Below are 26,127 nucleotides of genomic sequence, written 5' to 3'. Positions count from 1 at the left end.
GGGATAGATCACTTTTGCAATAGGAAATAGCCAAAGTGTCTCAAGGATCATCATGCCTCTGTTCACCACAACATCACTAAGCACTGGGTAAGAAAGAGGTTAGGAATTACACAGGCAAGTTAGGCATAAATACAATGATAGAGTTGTTTCTTTGGAACTCTTTAATTATACTGCTACAGTAATCAGTGAAAAGGACATAAAACATGGAAATCTTACATCTCCCGCCAAACCCAAGTCTGTTTACTCCCCTGCTTGAAAAGGGCCCAATGAATCAAGGGCAGTTGTTGGGGTGAGGGAAAATCATTTATTTGCTAAGTCAACAAAACTGAGCTGATGGTGGGCTAGCAGCCTGAAAGACTGCCTCAACTCAGCAGATGCTTGAGCTCCTGTCAATCTTCAGGCAAGGGGGAAAGAAGGGGAGTTAGGTTAGGAAATGACAGGTGACCAGACTTGTAGACATCTCTCCAGTGGCCCCATGCTGGCCACCTGATGATCCTGAAAATGTCTTAGTTATGCTTCTCTTGGTATCCTCAGCCTTGAAGGGGGAAGAGAGAGATTAGGGAGGGTTCACATAAATCAGATTTGTGCTGCTAGTTTGGGGGAGACATTCCTCAAAAGATGGACTCACCTACATGCAGAGAGGAGCAGAAACAGTCTCATCAGTGGTCGGGGCAGCAAAGGGGGTGGATGCGATGTGGAGGCAGAGACGCTGAGGCAGATCACAGCTGCACAGGCCCAGGAGAAGCGCTGTTGACAAGAGCTCAAGCCCCTAAAAGGCAGCACCAGCCACTGTTACCAGGCAACGTGGACCAACCTCAGTGACATGGTATTGAGGGGTGCCACGTGAACACAGGACACACACAGTGGAACAAACAACTGAAGAGGGCTCTGTGTGGTTCAATTTCCATGAACAGGAAGTGAACTTATGGTGGTAGAAGTCAGAGCAGTGGTGACCTCTGGGGACAGGGTTTACAGACTGCAGTGTCTATGCAGTGCAAGGGAGACTTCTGCAGTGATGAAGTATTTACGTTTTGATGGGGTAGTAGTCAGTGTAGACACACATGAAACTCATCAAGGTTCACACTAAGACTTATGGACTTTGGTGTAAATCATCCCTCAAATAACAGTATTATAAAACATAAAAGAACACAGTGAGAGGACACACAAATGGACACCATGCTGAGTCAGAGCACCATGAGAAAATCACTCCCCGTCCCTTACCCAGTGGCCTCGAGTACTCCCCTCAACTTGCTGAGCCCCAGCTTCCGTGTTTGGTGGGGGTGAACACAGGACCCACCTCAAGGCATCGCTGAGGAGAACAAGAGATGCAGCGCCTCAGGCAGAGGCTGCAGTCTATTAACAGCAAGCTCTGAGGGCCAGTGGCTATCGCAGGGCACAGGGCTGAACAGCCATCACTAGGGAAAAAGGGCCAGTTTATAAAAGTAACAATTCTCAGGAAATGCACAAAATGTGAAAAGCTTTCTTTAATTCCATTGCTTCAAAATATACACATACACTTAAAAACTGATGGAATTATTTAGTTCTCCATCACCATGGTGGGGAGTATACCATACCTCTCTCAGTAAATGTCTGATCAGAAATCAATATTTATAAGTGTGTGTTTACACAAATAATATGCTTGATCCAGTGGGCTAATGTAGAACTTAATACATTGATTTCAACCACCATGAAGTGTTTATATAAACGGACATGATGAATGCGTCAGTTAGGGAATTGTGGTGAAATAAACATACACACCCCCATTCATTCCTATTCTTTCCTCAACAACGTCTTGTGTTAGTAAGAAACATATTCTTTTCATGTAAGAAGAAATAAACAGGCCAGGGCTGGTTTCACCTGCTGGACGTGAAAACATGAGACACATGCTAACAAGTATTCTAAGAACAACAGCAGCCCAAATGTTTACACTTCTCCAAACCCACAGCTAACTGACGAGGGGCCACTGTAGGAGTGAGACGCTGACAAAGGTAAGCCACCTTTCCTGATGTTCTCTCTGCCACTGTGGGTCCTTTTGTGCACAGCAAGTGAGGAGCTGTGCCTGAAGGCTTTCTCACACTGATTGCATTGGTAGGGTCTCCCCGAGGTGTGGGTTCTCACGTGCACAATGAGGTGTGAAGACTGGCCGAAGGCTCGCCCACACTCCTGGCACGCATAGGGCTTCTTGCCGCTATGAGTCCTCGCATGTTTCCTGAGGGACGAGGGCTCACTAAAGGCTCGTCCACACTCCTGGCACTGGTAGGGCTTCTCTCCGGTGTGAGTCCGCATGTGACTCTTAAGGGTGGACAGACGACTCAAGACCTGACCGCAGGTCGCACACTCATACAGCTTCTCCCCCGTGTGGATCCTCTTGTGCACGTTCAGGTGTGTGCTGGTCCTGAAGGGCTTCCCACACTGAGTGCACTCATAGGGTTTCTCTCTGGTGTGAGTCCGCAGGTGCGTCTTCAAGGACGAGTGTTCCCTGAAGGCTTTCCCACACTGGCTGCATGTGAAGGGCTTCTCTCCAGTGTGAGTTCTCACGTGGCTCCGGAGAGATGAGGGCTGGTTGAAGGCTTTCCCACAGTCCTTGCATGCATAGGGCTTCTCTCCTGTGTGGTTTCTCTGGTGCAGAATCAGGTTGAAGTTCCTGGTGAAGGTTTTCCCACACTGACTGCATTCAAAGGGCTTCTCTCCAGTGTGAGTTCTCAGGTGTCTTCGCAGATTCGAGGAATACTTGAAGGCCTGTCCACATTCTTGGCACTGGAAGAATTTCTCTGCAGTATGAGTCTTCTCGTGCCTGAGAAGGTCAGAGCTGTAGCGGAAGGACTTTTCACACTGGTCACATGCATAAGTCTTATCCATGCTGCGGAGTTTTTCAGGTGTGATTAGGTGAGTGTTCTGGAAGAAGGACTTCCTGCTCTCTTGACAATCATGGGGGGCCTCTCCAGCAGAAATTGCCTGAAATATTGGTTCAATAGTATTAAAGGGTTTCCCTGACTTACTATATTCATAGAGATCTTCTCCAGGCTGTGGTTGCTCCTGTCAGTTAAGGAAAACGTGAAGACAAAGCTTTATCACACTCAGAGATCGTGTTCCCCATGGAAGCTGAATTCAGGAGAAAGTAGTCCTACATCTACTCAGAGTTCCCTCGAGAGGCACAGGGTGGACACTCTCCACCAGAGCTCTTTTCATTACTTTCCTGGGGCTTCTTAGATCAGAGGTTTTCTGAATTATTAAAGCAAAATTAAGTTTTAAACACTCAATACCTGCATTCAAACTGTGAAAATGATTACTGATGGAAAGATATAAGGGTTTTTTACAGTACTGGAGATGGAAACCAGGGCCTCTCAAATGCTAAGCCCATGTTCTACCATTGAGTTAACCCCAGTCCCAAGACACAAGTTTTACTATACATTTAGAGTTTTACCCCAATTCATGACATTCACTGTCTCAAAAAAAAAAAAAAACTACTACATCCTGGGAAAGTGCCCTTTGCCACCAATCTCTCTGGGCTCTTCCACTGCTTTTCTACCCTACAGCAACAACCATAGACTTGTCCTTCTATAGAGGTCTAAGAGTAATCCCTTGTGAATCTTACCTGTTTTGTGCCAATGGATGGAATCCCCACAAAAATATCTTGGCTAGGAATTGATTCTTGGGGTTGAAGTTGAGGTTCTGAAATGAATTAGGTAATAAAAAAATTAAAGGCACAGAGAAAGAAACTCTGGGATCAAGATAACCAAAAAGCATAATAAGGCTAGTTATGTTTTTTTTCAATACTGATCCCACACATAGGAAGACTATTACAATGAGGAAGAATGTATCAGAGAGCCAAGAAAAATTACTGAAGTCATTTGACTATGTGCAGAGTTATGTAATCACAGAACAACGGATAAGAATCATAGACAATTTGCTAGAGAAGATTCCATGAAGACTGGGACTGACATTGAAGGGAAATATTAGCAAGAATGTACAGTGGGAGGTACAGATAAAATACATGCATAAAAATAGTAAATATGAAGAGGAGGAAGGACAAATATTTCTATCAAATCAGAGGAAAGTATTAAAGTTAAAAAGGAAAGGTTGATTTTCTAAAGGAGCTTAACCTAACATCCCTCTCATTCAAGGCACTGAGAATGTCCCCTGTTGACAATTTCCAACTCTTAGGCCCCTTTTGCCTCCTAGAGCTGGTGCTCACTAGGTCTGCCTGAACTCACCTAAACAGGTCTCTGGGAAGACTCCTCTCTCAGGGCTCCACAGCTCCTCTCTTTGCTCCCAGGGGGACAAAATACTGGGTTTTCCTAGTTCATCTCCTGCTTTCAGGAAAGAAGATGCCCAGTAAGGGATGACCATGCCCTGCTGTGACCCCAGGACTGACATCCCTAAGTCTTTAATGTTCTAGAGATTCATGCCTGAATCCTGAGGGACACAGCAAAGTTCTTCCACTAAGGAGTTAAGTTTAACCCTCCACACTGGGACATAGAGGACACCAGAGCTCCCTGGTCCACACAACCCAGGGCCTGGTTCAGAGATACTTAAAAATCCTGGAATCTTTTGATCATGGAGAGACAAGAAGAAAACAGACATTCACTTCCATGGGGAGGCCACTGGAAGCATTATGAGGATGGCCTGGCCTATTTGCCTCCTGATCTCCCAAACACAGTTTCTAGAACCCATGGTGGCTGCGTGAGGAGGCAGCAAAGCCAGACTTACCCAAGAAGGCCAGGTTCCTATAGTTTTCCAGCATCACATCTCTGTACAAGCTTCTCTGAGCAGAGTCCAGGAAAACCCACTCTTCTGCTGTGAACACGACCGCTACATCCGCAAAAGTCACTGGTTTCTAAAACACACACCCATTCTAGCTCAGCCAGGAATAACCCCTCTCCCCCACCCAGTCTCAACAGGATGGTGGGGCTGGTAGGCCTGGGAATGGGAGACATCAACCATGGGGTCTTCAGATCGGGCTCTGAGGTCTCCAGTATCTGCCCCTCAGCTCAGGCCTCAAAATTAAAACTCTGAGGGGGTAGAGTGCAGCTTAGGGGCACACCATGTATTTAGCATGCACAAGGCCCTGGGTTCCAGCCTCAGCCCCAAAAGCAAAAATAAGAGAGTAAGAGAGAGGGAGGGAGGGAGGGACAGAGAGAGAGAGAGAAAAAGACACAGAGAGACTTAAAACTCTTGTGTATCTACTCGCCACTCTATAACTAACAGCAGCATGAGGTTATGCCCCTTGCCAAAGACCTCGACTTCATGAAAGGATGCCTCTCTCCATGACCAGCCAAGAAGCCTTGAAGATTTACCCTCTCCCAGCTCCAGGGGCCCAGCAGACCTGAGCATGTTGCAGGCCACAGAGAAATATCTTATAAATGACTAAACCCTATGTCCACTGAGACCACAAAGGCCGTGAAGCAAGGACAGCTCTGGCTTTTCCCTCCTGGTGCTCAGCAGCCTGTGGAGGGTCTAAATGAGGGTGTGGAACTGTTTCCTGGGCTGCCCCCTACCCAGGGCAAAGGCCTGGCTCCTGATGGCTGTGGGGTGGAGAAGGCCCAGGAGGTCCATGAAGGGGGCAAGTCCTTCTCCAGCACCACAGTGTTCGTTTGAAGAAAGACTTTCTTACTCACCTGGGAACAGGTGGTCAGCCACCCAGGAGCCATAGCATCTTCCTCTTCCTGGAGCCAGGCAGGATCCTGAGCAGGCAGAGCTGGGGGAGAATAGCCGAGGCATGAGGGTCAGGGCTGGCCATGTCCCTATGCCATCCTCTGCTCTGAGGGGCTAATCCTGCCCCCAGAGAACCAAGGAAGGGGAATGATAAACCACCACCACTCTGTAACTCTGGCTGAGGAGGGCGCGCCCTTCTACCCACCTTCACATGGACACCAGCCCTCCCTCTGGCCTGCAAAGGATGAGCAGACAGCTCCGGGCAGCCCTCATCTCCTACACCCCACCTCTCCCTCCTGATGGGACCTTCCCCCTCACTGTGTAAACCTGTGCCATGGCCAATCCCTGTATTAGTGTCATCACAGTAACAAAATACCACAAGTTGAGTGGCTTACAGCTACCAAAATGAGGCTAGGGTAGTGGCTCGATGGCACTTGCCTCGCACATGTGAGGCACACTGGGTTCCATCCTTAGTATCACATAAAAATAAACAAAATAAAGATATTGTGGCCAAGTATAACTAAAAAAATATTTTCTAAAAAACACACCAAAATGTCTTCTCTCACAGTTGTGGAAGCTAAAGTCCCAATCCAGGAGGCAGCAGGGCCACACCCCCTGAAATGCTTGCCTCCTCCTCCTCTGGTGGCAGCTGTGCACCTTGGTGTACCCCGGCGTACACAAGCACCCTCCGGTGTCCACCTCATCCTCACATAGCCTTCTCCTGTGCCTCCACCTGGCATCTCTCTCTCCTTACAAGGACACCGGTCACACTGCATCAGGGTTCACCCTCATGACCTCATCTTCTCTTGAATACATCTGCAGAGGTCTTGTTTACAAGTAAGGTCACATGCCCAGGTGCTAGAGGCTATGACTTCAATGGATCTTCTTTTGGGGACACAATTGAGCCATAACACCCCGCTTTTCCCACTGGCTACTTTTTAATTTTTACTCTCCATAGTAGGCTATCGCACTTCTGCACCCATTTCTTCACCACCTGTTTACTTCCCACCACACCAGGGACTAACTGAGCAAGAATTACAGGTGGCCTCCACACAGTGGGGATCCAGTTAACACTTGGACTCACCCAATCCCTGTCTTGCTGCCACCCTCCAGAGCTCTGGTGACCCCAGCCCAGCCTCCTCCTTGGTCTCCTGTATCAGGCCTCCAGCCTCCTCCTTGGTCTCCTGTATCAGCCTCCAGCCTTCCACAGGTTAAAGACCTTCTTCTCAACTCCCTCAGAGCTTTGCTCAGGGGGCAGCCTCACCCATCCTCTGGATGTTGATCCCGTCACCAGGTTCGCTATTACCCAGGCTGTGCACCCAGCCAGCAGCTCAACCCTCCTCACTTATCTGAGGAAACTCCAGTGAAACATTCAAACCAAGCGCCAGAGGACAGGCCTCAAGCCAGAGCGACTATCATCAGGCCTGGAAATCCCAGAATTGCCTGGCTGGGCTTTGAATTTGGCCTTGACCTATGACCTCTTTGTTCCCTCCAATTTCCCACCTTTGAGATAGGAATGTCACTTGTGCCTGGCCCACCTCTATATTTTGGGAGCATATAACCTGTTTTCTGGTTTCACAGTCACAGATGGAGGGATCACACCTCGAGTCCCATTCATAGCTGACTTAGAGCATGTACCTGATGAGATGTGGACTTTTTGGAGTGATACTTGGTTGAGATTCTGCACTTAGGTTCTTGTTGGGAATTGGTTAAAACTCAGGATGATGGGATCATGTGGAAGTAACCTGAATGTATGACTGAAAGTAAGCATCAAACTTAGGAGGACTGTGGTTGAGAAGCCCTATTCTAAGATTCTATTTATGTGATTTATTATTTTTATTTTGTATTATTCTGGAGGGGGATGGGGCCTCACTATGTTTCTCAGATCTTGAACTCCTGGACTCAAGCAATGCTCCTACCTCCCTAAACCCCTTCCCCAGGAGCTGCAACCACAGGTGCACACACCACCTCCAGCCCTGGTTTAAGTCTGAACATCTGTCTTTTCCCAGAATTCCTCCCTGCACCCCAAGATGAAGTCCTTGCATTGCGCTTCCATTGTGTTCTAATCTTATTTAAAAACCCTACAGCCATCTAGGCTGTGAGCTCCATGGAGTGAAGGATCAATGTTTCTTTGTAGTTATTTCCTGGCTCCCACCTCACCACAGGACCAAGTCATACCCCTTTAAAGAATTAACAAGGAGGGCTGGGGTGTCCTTCAGTAGTAGAGTGTTTTGAAATCTCGGGTCCATCCCAGAACCATGAAGGAAGGGAGAGGAGAAGGGAGGGCAGGGGAGGGAGTGGAGGAGGTAGAGCCCAGCCCAAAAGACTTAACCACAGATAAACTGAAGAGCAACACAGAATTATACCCTGTCCAAACACAAGATGGGATGATACTGGTAAGAAACAAACTTCATTTTTCTCACTAGTAGACAGACAAAAAGAAACCAATACCTTTCTATTAATGCTAAGATGTTATTTGTCTACTTGAATTAATATACTTTATTCATTTCTCAGAAGATGCGGTTTTTAATCTCTTTTTTAAAAGCTCAGATCATTAAAATAGATCATTTCTAGTAAATTCAATCATAATTTTCAAAATTAGCACAAATTGTATAGTCAAGAATTAATGGTGTTCAAACTACTCTTGATAAATTGCTTATACAGAAATATTACTTTTTATGTTACAAGGAGAATAATTTTATGCTTCCCAGATCTGGGCCCTTCTTTTATTTTAAATTGTTTTTGTTATTATTGTTATTGCTCTTGTTGTTATGTTGTTTAACTGAGAAATAGAAATCATATGTGTTTATGGTGTAATGATGTTTTGAAACAAGCATACATTGTGGAATGATTAATATATGCTTGGCCTCACATAATTATGCTCCTGCTATCTCATTACAGAAAAAAGAACAAAGGGTCCCAGCCCACAATCTTAGCAAGTAACTCCCCCTGGAACACTCAGATAATGAGACAGCTTCACGGTCTCTCCTCTGACCATGGCAGTGCCTACACTCAAGAAATGGAGGTGGAGGGCTGGGGATGTGGCTCAAGCGGTAGCGCACTCGCCTGGCATGCATGTGGCCCGGGTTCGATCCTCAGCACCACATACAAACAAAGATGTTGTGTCCGCTGAAAACTGAAAAATAAATATTAAAATTCTCTCTCTCTCTCTCTCTCTCTCTCTCTCTCTCTCTCTCTCTCTCTCTCTCTCTCTCTCTCTCAAAAAAAAAAAAAGAAGAAGAAATAGAGGTGGAATGGGTCACAAACTCCGGGACAAAACAGAACACTGAGGCCCTGCAGCCACATGTACCATACATCACTCACTCACCAGAAGCCCTGGCCACCCATGGGTTGGGGAGACCCAGCGTGGGCACCGGCATCACCACCCTCTGAGTCTGCAAGGCCACCTGCAGCCACTGGACAGAGGGACAGGGTCAGAGATTAGTCACACAGCCAGGGGAAACTGCTCACACCCATTCACCCTAACTGATCTTGTGTGGTTGGCCCTGCCCCAGGGAATGTGTGACAAGACAGGCAGACACCCCTTTACCTTGTCAAGATACACCTAACTCTGAATACAAAGCTAATCACTGTGATAACATGTCATGCCAAAATGATATGCAGAGAGATGCCCCTCTCAGGGAAGCAGCCTCCTGCAGGGAGGAAAACACTAGAACAGAAGGGGCTCTAGCGAATGCTCCAGTGAACAGCCAGCAGGTTGAGGGGCAGAGAGCGGGTGCTGGGGACCTGAGGGCAGTTAGCAGTTATTCCTGGAAGCAGTTATTCCTGCTGTGGTTGGATACAGTTTGTACCCAAAGCTTCCTGGGTGGGCGCTCAGTCCTCGGTGTGGTGATGTTGGGACCTCTAAGAGGTAGGGCTTAGTGCAAGGTAATTAGGTCGATGGGGTGATGCCTCTGGAAGGGATTAATGTAGTTCTCATGGGTCCCCAGCTAGTTCCCAAGAGAATGGACCATCATAAAAGAGCAAGAGTGACCCCTGAATCTCTCTCTGGTTGTCTGTTTCATCATGTGATCTCCCCGACTTGCACACATCTCCCCCTTGACACCATCTACCACAAGGCCTTCTCCAGAGGCCAAACAGATGGGACCACCCAATTTTGGACTTTCAGCCACTTCAACTATAAGCTATAAAAAACTTTTTTTAACAAAGTACCCAGTGCCTAGTATTTGGTTATGGCGAAATAGAACGTGTAGGAGAAAGGATTTGAACTCTTCTTTACTGGCAGTTGCTCCCTCAAGGGGAGCAAGAAAGATGTCCTGCCTAACTTGCATTTCTAAGAGACCCCTCTGGTCTCAGTGTCCAAGGGAGGGTCTAGAAGCCTGTTGGGAGTGGTCCCTCAGTGGAGAACCGATGGTGGCCCTAGGCAGGGTGCAGCAGTGAAGCACTGGAGGTGGGTTATACTGTGTCAGTAAAGCAGGCAGGATGAGGTGGCAGCTGGGAGATGGGAGGCCCTTGTAGCACGGACCTGAAGAGAGGTGGTGAGGCAGGGGCAACTGGGAGGAAGACCTTTGCTCGGGGCAGTGCTCAGGATGTGGCTTACCGTGTCCCTCTCCTCTGCTCACTCTGCTGCAGTAAGGAAACGCAGGGACCTGAGCCAAGCACTCTTCACCAACCTCAGACCATGGAACCCACACATCCCTACAGGTACCAGGTCTTGGAAGGGGTAGGGGATGGGGTGGAAGAAAGGCCACAGGAAGAAAGGCTAGAGCAGACAAGACAGGGCCCAGGGTCCAGCTGCTCTTCCCTCCCCCAGGATTCTATCCCTGCCCAGAAGCACTTTTCCCCAGGAGACATGGCCACAGAGCTGCCAGATGACTGGGAGAAAGCTGGGTGGTGCCCAGAAGAGACAAGAAGAACCAGTCAAAGGGACCATCAGCCAGTGGCAGTTGTGTGGCCTCCGGCTGTGAAGAAGGCTACGGTCCTGCTATTAGGCCTGGGCTTGACTCCCAGCTCCAAAGCCACTCTGCCACCTATGGGCTGCACACCTCCAGGATGCACTGCTCAGTGTCCCTGGGTGGACCTCCTCTGCCCTCTCAGACCATCCTGAAAGAGAAGATGTGAGGCAGGGGCAACTGGGAGGAAGACAGGGTCAGAGATTAGTCACACAGCCAGGGGAAACTGCTCACACCCATTGAGCAGTTTCTGGGATTCTGATGCAGCAGAAGCCCCCTCCCATCCCTCAGTACTGGGGATCTTGTGGGGCTGGCCCAAGTAGAAAGATCCATGGAAGATGCTAGAACTCTGTACTCAAAGGACAAAATCCACAGAACCTAGAGAGGAGCCCCCAGCTGTCAGGGTTCCCTCTCCCTCCTTCACTCTCAAGCTCCATCACTGACCACAGACAAGGTGGTGACGGAGCCCAGGCCGTTTTTCCCCAGCACGTGTCCACTCATTTCTTCATGCAACAAGCACGAATAGGGACTCTGATGACATGCAGAACCTCTGTAATGGGGCTTACTGCAATGACACAGCCAGAGAGGTCCCTTCAACCCAGCAGCTCAAATAAGGCATTTTGGGGTCTCAAGTTTCCAAAAACTATGTACCTGTCCCAGGCAACCACTGGAAGATGTTCTCAACCAAAATAAGTAGAAACCAAGGACAAAGAGGGTGCAGGGAGGGAAGGGTGTCGACTACTGGGACCTGTCACAGCCAGGAAGAGCAAGGGTTTCAGCTGCTCGGCAGCCCATACCAGGCTGCCCAGGATGGAGGATTCTCTATGCTCCAGAAGGTTCCCCATCAAAGGAAGAGAGCATGGTTCTCTACATCCCAGGACATCCCACCCTGTCCATGGGGATGGACGTCTCTGACACTGAAGCAGACACTAACCCATGGCAAAGAGACGGGGTCAGGTTGAGGGATTCTGGGTACCTCACTGTCTCTGGGACAAGCAGGCCCAGCTTGGGTTGGGGCTCTGATGCAGCAGAAGCCCCTTCCATCCTACAGGCAGTGCACACTACTGAGGTGCGAGGCCAGGCTCTGGGCTCCTCTCCCCCCCCAACCCAACCCCAACTCTTGCCAACTCCCAAGAATGGGAACCCAGGCTTTGGGGGTGGGAGGCCTGTCATGTGAGGAAGAAGGAACTCAGAGCCCAAGTGGGGAACAAGCGGACTCTCTGCATTTCCTATGCACAGTAATGTGTAGGCCAGTTCTGAGGGCTTCCCCACACAAAGGGGCACCTTCCAGGAAGGATTCTAAAGGATCCCGACGACTTTCCAACATTCTTTAAAATCAGAGTGGCCTCTCCTTCGCCAGATCTCTCGTCAAATCCAGGTTACATGTCCCCCAGAATCCCCTCCTGCACTGGTTAAACTCACTGGTCCCTTCTCTCTAGGTGGAGGCTGCTCCCAGCAAGAGGTGAGTGACAGCAAAGAGTTTTCCAGCACCCCAGACAGAACCGGGGATCCTCCCAGTAGGGAGCACATTTTCAGCATTTTCGAGACAGGCCTAGAAAAGGGTTTGAGTTCTTTTGGACCAAGTATCTTGTCTGCTCCACTGAAGGGCTCTCTCCTGCTCATGGTTTTCAGGGGGCTTCTACACCTGGCCACATTTTCCTGATCATTGTTGAGAAGTAGATCATACTATGTATAATATGTATAATATGTCAAAACACATTCTCCTGTCATGTATTACCAAAAAGAATAAAATTTTTTTAAAAAGAGAGAAGTAATCACATCTTATACACTCAATGTCTGACTCACTGATGGAAATGTGCACTTGACAGAAACTTCTAGAAAGAACATTGAGTGACAGCAGGGATTTGCCCTAATTCAAAAGTCATATATCCCCTCTGATGCTGCTTCCCTTTGAGGAGATTCCCCTGCCTCAAATGTCTCCCTGGTTCTGGTGCTGGTTTTCCAGTTCATAGATTCCTCAACTTTGCTGCAAAAGGGAGCTAGAGATAATCCAGGAATCTTACCATCTGTGTGTCCCTGGGTGATATGTCTTCCAAAATACCCTGCAGAGACGCTGACTCTTTAGATTTGCATTGAGACCCCCAGTCTAAAATGAATTGGGAAAAAAATACTTTCAGAAAGAAGTGGTGATATAAATGGAAAAATATAGTCAACCCTATATATACCTATGCATACACACATACACGCCATATCTATACAGGGTTGGTATCCAGGTCTACCCTTAGATACCAAGATCTAAAGTTAATCAAATCCCTTATACAAAATGGTGCACTATTTGTGTAGAAAATTTATAATACCCAATAGGGCCGGGCATGGTGGTGCACTAACTGAGGGCTTCCCCACACAAAGGGGCTGCTGCAATCCCAGCAGTTCAGGAGGCTAAGGCAGAAGAATCACAAGTTCAAAGCCTCAGCAACTTAGCAAGGCCCTAAGTAAGCAATTCAGTGAGACCCTGTCTCTAAATAAAATATAAAAAGCCTAGGGATGTGGTTCAGTGGTTGAGTGCCCCTGGGCTCAATCCCTGGTACCAAATATAATAACAATAACACCCAACAGAATGTACATGCTACATAAATAGTTGTTCTCCTCTAGAGAGTAATGACAAGAAACAAGTCTGCATGTACATCTGTATGTACTGTAGGTAGGAGTGTACAAAGTACAAATATTTTGTGTTTGTGGTTCGTTAAATTTACAGATGCAGAATCCTTGGATAAAGAGGGCTAGAGAGAGAGAGAGAACATATATGTATATATTTGTAGTTTTTTTTATTTTCATGTTGAGCCTAAACTTGGGAGGATACTGAAAGAGAAAAAGGCATCCACAAGTAGGGCCGTGTGAGGAACTTAAGCAGTCAACGGACTGAGGGGGAAATGAAGGGTGATTCCCCAGTTGAAGATTCTATGAGGATTGCGACATATTTCCAAAGAAGGGTGTTACTAGAAAACCAAGTAAGAAGCAACTAGTCAAGAATACACACAGTGCTGGGCGCACAGCTCAGTGGCAGAGCACTTGCCTGGCACACACAAGGTCCTGGGTTTATCTCCAGTTTTGAAGAAAAAAGGACACACTTGGAAGTGTTAAGTTTAAAGAGGAACTGAGCAACAATGGTGGCTAAGAACGGGAGATATCAGAACCACCACGACCACGGTGGGAAAGCAGAGCAGTGGGATAGCTCCTCCAAACACCCAAAGTGGGCCTCCCAGATGACCCAGCAATCCCACTCCTGAGTGCAGACCCAAGACAACTAACATCTGGGGCAGAAACGCTCACCACAGCATTTTGCGTAACAGTCATGCCATAGTTTGAATGTGCTCTGAATGTGCTCTGAATGTCCCCAGGGTTCAGGTCTTGCAATCTGGTCACTTGTGTGGCAACGTTGAGGGGGCAGAACCTTAAGAGGTGGGGTCTAGAGGAAGATATTTAGGTCATAGAGGCTCCACCCTCATGAATGTATTATTGCTGGTCTTATGGAGTAGACTGGGTCTCTCGAGAGCAGATGGTTATAAAGCAAGGCCACCTTATATGCCTGTCCCTTCTGCCCACAGCAGTTTCCCTTCCTACTTTGCCGTGTTGTGATGTGGCTAAGGAGGCCCTCACCAGGACACATAGTGCTGGGGATACAGCTCTTTGTACTTTCATGATCTTTGTACTTCCCTGCCACTGGGACTGTGAGCCAAATAAACCTCTTTTCTTTTTATATTACCCAGCATTAAGTATTTTGTCACAGCAAAATTAAATGGACTAAGCCAAGCCAAAAAATGGAAGTACCCATCAACTGATTCATGAACAAACAAAACAAACATATCTGTACAATGGAATATTATTCTGCCTTAAAAAGGAATAAAGTTCTGATTCTTGCTACATTATGGATGAATCTTTAAATCTATGCTAAATGAAAGAAGACAGATAACAAATGCTACATACAGAATTACATAAATTCATTTATATGAAATGTCCAAAATAGGAACATCCATAGAGATAGAAAGTAGATAATGGTTGCCAGAGGCTGGTGGGGGGGGGTAATTGCTAATGGAGACAAAGTTTCTTTTTAGGGTGATGAAAATGTTCTAGAATTAGATAGTTTATGAATACAGTAAAAGTCAATGAATTATGTATTTTAAAAATTTTTATTATATGTGAAGTATATCTCAATTTTTTAAGAAAAAGAAATTGGGACATACTTTTCTGACACCTAAGGAAAGTATTAGAGAAGAGTTCAAAAGTGAAAACAAAAGAGAAGCTAAATGAACTTGAAAAACCTCTCATAATTCTCCTTGGAATAAAGAGCCTTCAACATTGCCCTCAGACTGACATTTCCCAGAGCACTCACCCTAGCCAGGTGGGTCAGCTCTGCAGCCTGGTACTGACCCCCACCTGGGGTCTGGAGAGCCCCTCATTCTACTGCCTTGGCTCTGCTCCTGTCCCCACCAAGGAGGCCAGGTGGGACCTGCACAGTGGAGTCCCTGTGCCTAGAGAGAGGCGCATGGCTGAGGGCTGGCAGCTTGCAGAGAATAAATTCACCCAGGCTCAGCTTCAACATGGGCTTCAGGTGGGGAGATTGACAAGTTCGATGGGCAACAGAGAGACCGTTCCCAGCTATTAGTGCCCTCAGCAGAGCTCTTTCCTCAGCACCCTGCAACAGGTTGGACATGGTCTGGGGGTGCCCGCGCAGGGTTCATGTGCTGCACTCAGTCTTCACTGTGGCGCTGTTGGGAGGACAGGGAACCATACAAATTGGAGCCCAGTGAAAGGCAGGTAGGTCGTTGGGTCTCTTAGAGAAGGTGAGTAGTTCTCACAGGATGCCCATTAGTTCGCATCCCATAAGAGGGGGTGGTCATAAAAAGAGCAAGCCTGGCCCTGAATCTCGCTGGCTTCCTGTCTCGCCATGTGATTGCATCTGCAGGCACTTCTACCACAGTGATGCCATCTATTAGAGGCTGAATCCATGGGGCCACCAGATCTTGAACTTTCAGTCTCCAAAAGTGTAAGCTAAATACACGCCTCTTCTTTACAAAGTAGTCAGCCTTCAATGTTTTGTGACAGCACAGAAAATGCCCTAATAGTAACCCAAATCACAATCCCCTCTTCTCTGGCCCAAGAGGCAGAGGCTCCCTAACCCTTGTCCAGGGCCAAGTTCAGTGAGGCCCACAGACATCCTCACTAGGGACAGAATAAAGTCAATGGAATAAATGGGGCTTTGTCAATCTCGGGATTCCAGTGGACAATAAACCCCACAAGCCTAACCCACATGCTCGTCCACAGGGCAGACACTGAGGAAGTATATGGCACACACGTGCAGCAAGAAATGGCGCAATGCCAGCCTCACCTCTGCGGGCCAGGGTCTGGTAGTTGTCCAGTAACACATATCTGCACAGGTCCCTCCGCACGTCGTCCAGCAATGCCCACTCCTGGGAGAGCCCCACGGCCACATCCTCAAAGGTGACAGACTCCTTAAAAAGCACACACGTTCTGGTTCAGCAAAGACCATCCACCACTGAAGGATGAGGAAGTGAACCCCCATGCAAGGACATGCAACAGGGAGCTCTCTCTACACCTGGGGGCAGAAAAGCTGGCCTCCCATCACTCTGGGTGGCGGAGGAGGGCACTGTTTGGGCACATAAACACACCCTCTGTGACACACCTATAACAGCTTCCATGCTGCTGGGGCAAAACTGAGGGCCCGCCAGGGTGAGATGGTTACTTTCCTTTCACATTTACACAAACCCTCAAGTGTAAATCTGCTCTCCCGGTAACCCAGCTGACTGGCGATGGCAGGACCTGTTCATCCCAGCTTTGTGGGCTTTTCCTGAACCTTCTTATTTATGGAATCACAAATTTGGGTTTGACCTCTTAATTTGGGTGAAGTCCTAGGATGCCCCCCAATACTTAGAGTATAGTACCCCTCTAATATAGAGGGGATTCACCCCAAAACCCCCAATAGAGAACTAACACCACAGACAGCACCAAACCTCTATAAAACATGTTCTTTCTTTTGCGTACATACCCCTGATACAGCTTAATTTATAAATTAGGGACAGTGAAAGATCAACAATAACAGAACAAGCATGGCATTACACTATACCTCAAAAGTTATGTAAATGTGACTATTTCCACCCCCACCCCAAATATCTTGATGTACTATAATCACCCTTCCTCCTGTTGATGAGTGAAACTGAAACCACAAATACAGACCTGTAGACCCCCTGTATCTGAGGGTGGTCTACAGATACAAGGGGTATACTGTAAGAATTTAATAGTCCTTCATACTTGTTAAAATAGGCTTCTATTGCATCTGAGAAACATCATGGCCCCTTGATCTCCAAATTCCCTAGAGCTGTGCTGTCCATCAGGGCCCTCTGTGATCATGAGATGCCTGCCTGCAGTGTTCAAGATGACGTGTGCAGCTGCAGCACACTTGAGGAATATCATTGCAGTGACTAAGAAACTGGGTCTTTACTTTTACTGAATCTTAACTAACTTCAAGTTAGATTTATACAGCCACAAAAAAAAAAAAAAGATTTATACTGCCACATGTATTCTCAGTAATTCTCACAAAGGATGACAGAGATGGCCCTAGAGAAGCCCCTGTGCTGCAAACAGTGCCTTGGGGTGTGTTGAGGGACCCTCCTCCCATAACAGTTCCCTGTAGAGGTCATGCATAAAAAAATGTCCCCAGGTCCTCTGGGGCAGGAATGAGGGTGCTCCACACTCCCTCTCTCCTTTCTCCCTCAGTTGGGATGGGGAGAAAATAGAGCCCAGAGTACATGGTTATCAGCCCCACCTCAAGCATCCAGATTCCCCCAATCTCCTCACCATGACATCAGCAGTGGGGTTCAAGATCTCAGTAGATGTCCTCCCTGCAATAAAAGAGATACTAAGTGAAAAAAAAGTGGGGTGTGAGGGTGGCAGAGGCAGAACACCAAGCAGGGCTTGAGCGGGGTGGGGGGGGGGGGTGGCGAATCCTACTGTGTGGGCCTCCAGCAAGGCAGCCAAGCTGAGAATCATTACAGGGAATTTATCGCGATAAGCAAGAGTAGGGCCCTAGACCACCTTCCAGACAACAGTCCCTGGTGATTCCTACTGGTCCTCCCATCTCATGAAGGAATCATGTTTCCTCTTACATGCCTTCTAGTTACCTCTAACAGCCTCTACTTTTCCTTCACTGCTCTTTTCAAGTTGTGGTTTCAAATTTATTTCTTTAGGTGATTTTGCCTGTCTCTCGCCAACTGTGATGTAAACCTAATAAGCCTAGATAGACCTGTGCCCACTCTTTTCAAAACTCCACACCCAGCCACCAGCACAGAACATGATGTGTACCAAGTACTGTTTATGGGTTTGCAAACTTTTTGCAAAGGACTACGCACCAACTGTCTTAGGAATTATGAGCTATGTAATCTCTGTCATATCTACTTTACTATACACTTGTAGCACAAAAAGAGCCATGGACAACACATCAACAAATAGGTTCCAATAAAACTTTATTTGTATAAGCCAGCAGTGGACCATATTTCACCTATGTATGGGCCAAAGATTGCTGATCATGTGATACACAAAAAAAACACATCATCTATCAAATTCTCTCAATCCTACTTTCTACACATATCTCAACCTTTCTGATTTTACAGTCATCAACTCCTTTCTATTATCCTGTAACTTCTGAAATTTTTGAGGCTCCTAGATAAACTGTATTCATTCTTGTTCATCTCAAACTCCATACTCAATCCAGGAGCCAATGTTTTGTTTAAATCACAAACATAATTATGTCACTCCCCTCCTTAAAACATGGATTCAGCCAGGCAATGTGGAGCAGGCTTGTAATCAGAAGACTAAGGCAGGAAGACTGCTAGTTCAAAGCCAGCCTCAGGAGATTAGTGAGGCACTTTGCAATTCAACAAGACCCTGTCTCTAAATAAAATATAAAAAGGGATGTGGCTCAGTGGTTAAGTGGCCCTGGGTTCAATCCCTGGTAAAAAAAAAAAAAAAAGAAAAGAAAAGAAAAATTGAATTCAGGGGCTTCCCTATGACTCATGACACAGTGCAAAATTTACTATTACCTTCAGGGAACTGCCTCTCTAGGATACCTTCAGGGGAACAAGCGCTATATGTATTACCGCAACATTGTTTCCCTCTTTACAGGGCCAATTCATTGAGGGAACCCCAATGAAAATGTGCTCCAAAAGTCAACACTACTCAAGAATGATTCCATACAGTAAGTCTGAGAAGCCTTATGCCCACACATGCTCGCAAACACATATGCAAACCCTAAAACAAGATATTAAAAACCAAACAGGAGAATGACTATTTAAAATATAAAATAAATCACAACACTAAATTTCAAGTATCTTTAAGAAACAATGATTCTTTCTAAAAAGGTAAGGAGAGGCATTTATTTCCTTGGCAAATACTTCATTGACAAAACTGAAATCTGATCTTTAATTTTCCTCTAGAGTTAATCTTTCCTCATTTCTCAGTAGAAGTTAGTTTTAATTCCATTATCAAGAAAGACATCCCAACTCAGTTTCAGTTTCTGGTACTAACAGAATTTATCTTGTTTCCAGAGTCCAATATGTTTGGAAGATTTGTAGTTCACAAGTTTGGAGTAAGGACTGTAGCCCACTTGAAAAGAACAGAAAAGAAGAAACAAGAGAAGTGAAGCTAACACATATTAAGCTAAGGGACCACAAATTGACAGTCACCAAATTAAATCCCTTGTCATCTAGTTCATCTCTTCAATTTTTAAATAAAGTCGCTCAAACCAATTTGCACACCTACACCAGACCTAACATTGCAGTTGCAAAGCTAGACAGATTAAATGTCTTATAAGATAAAACCTGAATTACCAATATACAGTTATCTTGCATAAGGGGGGCAGAGAAGGGTCCTCTTAATGCGCTTTTCCTATAAATCAGGGAGGGCAGGAGACGGAGAGGGACGGTGTCACCACTTTCCTGAGCTGCCAGACCTGTACTGCACTATGGGATTCCTTTCGGACAGGATGACAACCCTGTCTGCCCAGACCGTGAGCAGACCAGGGCGAGCTACGGGGCGAGGGGCGGCGAGGCCCGAGAAGTGCGGGCCTCTCCCGGGCCCTCGCCGAGCAAAGCGCCTCCAGCCAGGTCTGGGGCTGTCCTAGGCCCTCCGGCCCCTCCCAGCGTCAGGCAAACAGTCCCCTCCCGCCCCGCCCTCCCGAGGGGCCGGGCCGCACCTGCAGACCGGCCGGAGACACTCCCACCGCCGCGCGCCGCGCAGTCCCGCACGGCCACAGCCGCCCGCCGCCGCCGCGCAGTTCCGCTTCCGGTCTCGGGGCAGCCGGGAACGGAAGTGCTCAGGACTTCGGCTCTCGAAATCGGAGACGCTTTAGGAGGCCGCAGAAATGCTGACGCCTTCCTCAGTCTCCTCAGAGGAGGAGAAATTCCAACTCCCTTCCACGGGAGTTACGTTAGAACTCTAGAGTAGGGTCCGACACGGCCGGGAGGGCGGGGCTGGGGGCGGGCCTACATCCGAGGGATAGGGGCTTGGGCGGGGCTTAGGTCCGGCTGCCCGGGATAGGGCGGGGTCTGCTCTTGAGGAGCGGCGTCGGGGCGGGGCTTGACTGGTGGGCGGGGATAGGGGCGGGGCGGGAATGTTTAGTACTTAAGTTTCTATCTCCTAACCTACTGCTTTGCTCCTTTGGCTAAATCAGGCGCCCCGCAAAAACATACCCGTACCTAAGTTTTTGTTTCTAACAAAAATTTTCTAATTTGTATTAAAAGTAGGAGTATATGTTTAATTGCTTCTACATCTTGCTTTTCTCACTAGTAAAAAATGTGATCTAAGACAATACATGGGAGATCTGGCTCTTGTTTTTAAAAATTACATATTTGTTATGTAAATATATATATATAACAAAAGGTAATATGTTTGCTTTGTAGCTATGAAGGAAAAGTTTCAGTAGGGTATCTAACTCCATTCCTAAGTTTTCCTCCTCGGAAAACCAGTACCCTAATATTTTTTATATATGAAGCTTATGTGTGTGTTCTTTCAATAAATAATCTCTAGAGCATCAGCTCCTTGCTTTATGCTGGGTGCCAGGGTTACAAAGGTGAGATGTTGCTTTATACAAACGTGCTCCAAAATGAGGAGTGGAGGGGAGTTATAGAGAAGGAAATGAGGTTGCTCAATTCCAATAAAATGAATTCAACACATTGAAGTTTATGCTACATTAGCATTTTTTTTTAAAAAAATGGTAAGAAGTGAAGGTAAATATGAAGAAATCTGGCATAGAAAAGTTGATTGAAGGTGGGTCCTTAAGAGTGACTATTAAGATTCAGGGAATGCCCAGTGGGGAGGATGAGGACCCTTGTGAGTTGGAGGTGTAGTGTAGTTTAAAACAGTCATGGGGAAAATATGCAATCCGAGGACACTTGAATAATGAGCCATGGCAAGAGATTAGGGGCATAAATATGTTCTTATCATAAGAATAGACAGAGGTCAGAATAGACAGAGGTCCAAAGCAGACTGGGCATATGTGGGTATCCAGCACATCTTAGAGGAAATATCAAAATCACTGAAACAAGGAAGCCATTGGGTCAGTTGGCTAAAGGATTAAACCAAATTAGTTCCCTATTTCACATCATTCAAAAAAATAAATTCCAGATTGATTAAAAAAGAACTTTAGATTATTATGGTTTAGATGTGAGTTGTCCTCCAAAAGTTTACGTGTGAGACAATGCAAGAAGGTTCAGAAGATAAATTATTGGGTTGTGAGAGCCTTAACCCAATCAACAAATTAGTCCCCTGATAGGGATTTACTGAGTGGTAACTGAAGGCTAGTAGGGTGTGGCTGAAGGAGGTGGAGCATTGGGCGTGTGGCTTTGGAGTATATATATTGTATTTGGTGAATGGAGATCTCTCTCTGCTTTCTGATCATCATGTGAGCTGCTTCCCTCTGCCACACTTTTCTGCCATGATGTTCTGTCTCACCTGAAGGCCCGAGGAGTGGAGCCGGCCTTCTATGGACTAAGACCTCTGAAACCTCTGAGCCCCAAAAGTAAACTTTTCCTACTCTACAACAGTTCTGTTCAGGTCTTTCAGTCACAGCAGTGGAAAAGCTGATTAAAATAAGTATTAAAAGAAAATGCAGGTGTATTTCTGACAGGTTTTGCTTTATATTTTTCAAGGATATGATGGTATAATGGTTAGGAGTCCTGGAGTTTGGTTCTTATTAACCAACTTACAATCTATCTAACTTCTCTCCATGTTCAGTCTAAAACTGTTGAACGGGAACAATAATGGTGTGAGTGGTAAAGCTGAGAATGCCATAACACCTAGAACCAGTGCAAGAAAGTCCCACCTTGCTGTAGCCCACCCAGGTGAGGCTCCCACCCATGTAATTGGTAAATGCATTGATTATTACTTTATTTTGTTCTGGGACTGTAAAAGTTCATCTAATTTTTTTCTACAGTGAAACCAGTTATTCAAGGTAACTTGAATCTGTGTCAGGTCCATGGTCACTCATACTTGGCTCAAAATAAATTTTCTTATTTCCTTTAAAAATATAGTAGAATTGGAACAATAATGGAATTTCACTAAGGATTGGGTGGTATAGCACCTGTGTGTGAAGCACTTACAGTGCTCAGTAAATATTGGCTGCTATCATTATATTTTTGATAAAGTAACCTTATATCAATCTTTTTTAGTAATCCTCTCTTTCCTAATTAAAATAAATGGGATCAATGAGACTCATAAGACATGTGAATTAAAAGTAAGTTGATTATGTGTGTGTGAAATAGAGGAGGATGAGGAGGTTCTTGGTGTGCCCCACATACACACAAAGTACATGAAGCACTCAGTGTTCCTAGGGCTCAATGCCAACACCCACCGATGACATAACAGTGGCCCCACATGTCTTCTGCCTAAGAAATGTCATGGCCCCTCAGTAGACTAATTGGTGAGCTACAGCTACGGCCACATGTACTGTCCCCTGTATCTCTCCAGACAGTGATCTGTTGCAAATAACTCAAACACAGGACACCATGAGCAAGGAAGAAGAAGCAGAATAAGCTCCTTTATTGAATACAGTAGTCTTTTTATAGTATTGTCAACAAAGAAGGCAACATTCCAACAGCAATGACTCAGGTCTATAAGCTTGCAAAACATTGTGTGCAGAAGTAACTTACTAATCAGAAGTAACTTGCTGACCGTGTCTTAATCTACTCTTGGGCTGGAGCATTCTGAGCTCTGTTCCTTTTTAAGAAGAGATAAACATTCTTGTTTGCAAGTAATGTTCTTTTCTCAGAGTCCTCCTATCCCACTTGGTAGAACATCCTGTTTGCAGGCAAGCTCCACCGAGGACTGCAGAGCATCTCGTCTGCAAGCACGCATGCAGTCACATCCGATTCTCTACAGTGATCCAAGATCTCCTATCTGGGGGCCCTTTGCTCACCACAGGTGTGTCCTCAGGAGCACGGCAGCAGCAGGGAAGCCTGCTGTGGCAGAGGGACGGGAGACACAGGAACCTTACAAACCCTGGAACGCTGCAGTGTCTGTCTTTCCTGAGTGTGTTAGCACATGAGGATGTTCACTGTGGCCTTATTTGTTCTAGATTGAAACTGGATGGGCCTGGGGATGTAGCACAGGGGTAGGGTGCTTGCCTCGCATTCATGAGCAACTTAGCAAGCCCCCAAGCAACTGAGTAGATCCTGTCTCTAAATAAGATATAGAAAGGGCTGGGGGTGTGGCTCAGTAGCTGAGTGTCCCTGAGGTCAATCCCCAGTACCAAAATAAATTAATAGTAGAGTAGAGGGTTGTTGCCAGTGGCCAGATGGAGGGGAGAGAGGGAGCTGGAGCTCAAGGGTATGAAGTTTCAGCTGTGTGAGATGTGGGAGTTCTGAAGTGATCACACACAGCAGTTAACCACAGTGCATTGTGTGCTTGAAATTCACTAAGGCAGAACTTAAGTGTCTTCATCACACACCAAAAAAAAATTATTTGAGGTGATAAATATGTTAATTAGCTTGATTTTCAGAGTTATTTCAAAATATCAGATTGTACACATTAAATATATACAGGTTTTATTTTCTTCAACTAAACCTCAATAAACTGGCAGTGAAAAGAAAGAGTATCTGGAGGCAAGATCCACCCCATTTTAAATGTGAGAAAATAAATATTGAGTAAAATGAATCGAGCTGACAGGAAATCGCTGAGCACTGAGGCAGCTTATCTTAAATGCGTTGATGGAGGTCGGGTGCGTGGGTACCTGTGAAGACTGTTTCATGTGGAAAGTACTCCCATTTCCATGCACTGGTCACTAAATTTAATTTATTAACTTGAGTATCTTTGGGCCAGAATTTTCAAGTGTAATAAGAATACAATAATAGATTTAAGATGACATTTGCCACAATCAGCACCCGCCATTAATTCTGAATCTGGAGGGGCAATGGGGGATGAAGGAAAGATAAACAGACTCACATGGAGGAAAAGGTGGGGCCCAGTGGGACAGCCAAGCCTTGATGAGGCGTTACTGACCCCAGAGCTAGCTCAGCATGTTTATTATATAGGTTTTGTCACCAGAAGGTTATTCGTGGGAAAGTTTCAGGAAAGCAGGCAATTTGAAGGACGTGGCAAAGCTTGTGAGACTTCAAGGTCCTCTTGTTATGCCCAGGATTCTCTACCCACAGGGCTTGGTGCCTGAGCTCAAGGTTCCCAGTGATACAGCTGCGCGCCTTCATGTGCATCCTCCTCTGGACCAGTGTTACCATAGCAACTGGGCCATCCTGACCTTCACCTTTGCTCAGGCAGTTCCAGGCAGACGCAGCCAGGAGGGAATCAGAAGCCATGGCTCAAGTCACCACTCTCCACAGACATTAGAAATAACTAGCTGCCAGGCGCAGGGGTGCATGCCTATAGCTCCGGAGGCTGAGGCAGGAGGATCAGGAGTTCAAAGCCTCAGCAACAGCAAGACACTATGCAACTCAGTGAGACCTTGTCTCTAAATTTTAAAAAATACAAAATGGGGCTGGAGATGTGGCCCAGTAGTTGAGTGCCCCTGACTTCAATCCCTGGCACCAAAAAAAAAAAAAAAGGTAACTAGCTGACATCTCTCTGGGTTTCCCTCAACTCTTGGTATCCTGAAGGTTTAGACCTGGCTCAGGGTCCTAACAGCTCTCAAAGCAACTTCAAGTACCGCTCCTTAGTTTCACCAGTAGGTGGCAGTGTGGGGTAAAGACCAAACACTACACGGGAGGAATGAGGTTTGTGGGGGTTGTTTGTCGCTGTTGGTGAACATGCTTTTACTTTTTTATTCTTTTTGATTTTTACCCCACATTTTAACTTGGTGCATTACAGTATGTACAAAATGGTAGGATTCATTGTTAAATATTCATACATGCACACAGTATAACAATATAATCTGACCAATATCATTGCCCCCAGCATTTCCCCTTTCTCTTCCCTCCTCCCTCCCCCTGGTCCCTTTCCTCACTCTATCCATCTCCCTTTGGTTTTTATGAGATTCTACCCACTTTGCTTTTCCTTCTTCCTCTCCAGCTTCCACATATGAGAGAAAACATAGTAACCTTGACCTTCCGAGTTTGCCTTATTTTGCTTGACATAATGGTCTCAAGTTCCATCCATCTCACTGAAAATTACATAATTTCCTTTTTCTTTATGACTGAATGAACTCCATCGTATATATGTATGTATGTGTGTGTATAATATTTTCTTTATTCATTTGTCCATTGATGAACACCTAGGCTGGTTCCATAATTTGGCTACTGTGTGCCTTCTGACTCCTACTGACCTATAATACTTGTATATATTTCTAGATTACAATATGATAATTTGATGCGTGCTGAGGATGTGTAATGATCCATTTAGGGTAATTAGAATTTGCATCCTCTCCAACATTTATCATTTCAGTGTTCAGAGACTTCAGACTCCTTTTCACTTATTTTGAAATATGAACAAGTTGTAGGAATAAGTGTTCAAGACCTACCGAGTAGCAAAGTGACCATAGTTAATAATATGGTATAATTCAAATTAAAAAATAGACTCTCTATAATGTTCTCTCTATAAATGTCCTCTCTATAAAAAATAATTATGGGAGGTAATGAATGTTAACCAGCTTGATATAATTATTCTGCAATGTGTACATCTATCAAAACATCACATTGCACCCCAGAAATATATGCAATTATTATTTGTCAATTTAAAGTAAAAGATTGAGGGGCTGGGGTTGTGGCTCAGTAGTAGAGTGCTTGTCTCGCATGTGCAAGACCCTGGGTTTGATCCTCAGCACCACATAAAAAATAAATAAGTGAAATAAAGATATTGTGTCCAACTACAACTAAAAAAATAAATATTAAAAAATAAATAAAGTAAAAGATTGGGCTGGGGATGTAGCACAATGATAAAGGGCTTGCCTAGCATGCACAAGGCCCCGAGTTTGATCTCCATCACTGCAAAAAAAAAAAAGTAAAAAATTTACCAATGCAATGGTGCATGCCAGTTACTCAGGAGGTGGAGGCAGGAGGGTTGCAAGTTCAAGGCCAGCCTGATA

At 45.9% G+C, this 26,127-nt stretch overlaps 1 protein-coding gene across 10 annotated transcripts; it reads right to left on the bottom strand.

Moving 5' to 3' along the window:
* Positions 1-1,469: 1,469 nt before the first annotated feature.
* Znf333 (zinc finger protein 333) lies at positions 1,470-20,028 on the bottom strand. 10 transcript variants are annotated; one of them, XM_078037411.1, is made up of 10 exons: positions 19,795-20,028; positions 17,403-17,446; positions 15,916-16,039; positions 12,593-12,675; positions 8,984-9,071; positions 5,619-5,698; positions 4,711-4,837; positions 4,215-4,313; positions 3,596-3,672; positions 1,470-3,036 (listed from the first exon to the last, which is right to left on the bottom strand). In XM_078037411.1, the coding sequence occupies exons 2-10, from the start codon at positions 17,403-17,405 to the stop codon at positions 1,924-1,926; spliced, it is 1,794 nt and encodes a 597-aa protein (XP_077893537.1). In that variant the 5' UTR covers positions 17,406-17,446; positions 19,795-20,028; the 3' UTR covers positions 1,470-1,923. The 10 variants fall into 10 exon arrangements, with proteins under 10 accessions (XP_077893537.1, XP_040146289.2, XP_077893550.1 ...); XM_040290355.2 differs by having other exon boundaries at positions 4,215-4,310; positions 19,795-20,027; XM_078037424.1 differs by having other exon boundaries at positions 1,470-2,955; positions 19,795-20,023.
* Positions 20,029-26,127: the final 6,099 nt, after the last annotated feature.

The sequence above is a fragment of the Ictidomys tridecemlineatus genome, chromosome 2 (genome assembly GCF_052094955.1).
Source record: "Ictidomys tridecemlineatus isolate mIctTri1 chromosome 2, mIctTri1.hap1, whole genome shotgun sequence".
Lineage (NCBI taxonomy): Eukaryota > Metazoa > Chordata > Mammalia > Rodentia > Sciuridae > Ictidomys > Ictidomys tridecemlineatus.
Note: the sequence above shows the minus strand (reverse complement) of the source record. Positions and strands in the feature narration are given on the sequence as shown.

Bases quoted from the DNA above. Each gene is read 5' to 3' on its own strand.
- Znf333 (XM_078037411.1), bottom strand. The intron at 12,676-15,915 runs GTGAGGCTGGCA...AATTCATTTTAG, and splicing joins CCAGACCCTGGCCCGCAGAG to ACTGGGGGTCTCAATGCAAA. The intron at 3,673-4,214 runs GTGAGTTCAGGC...AATTCATTTCAG, and splicing joins CTTCCCAGAGACCTGTTTAG to AACCTCAACTTCAACCCCAA.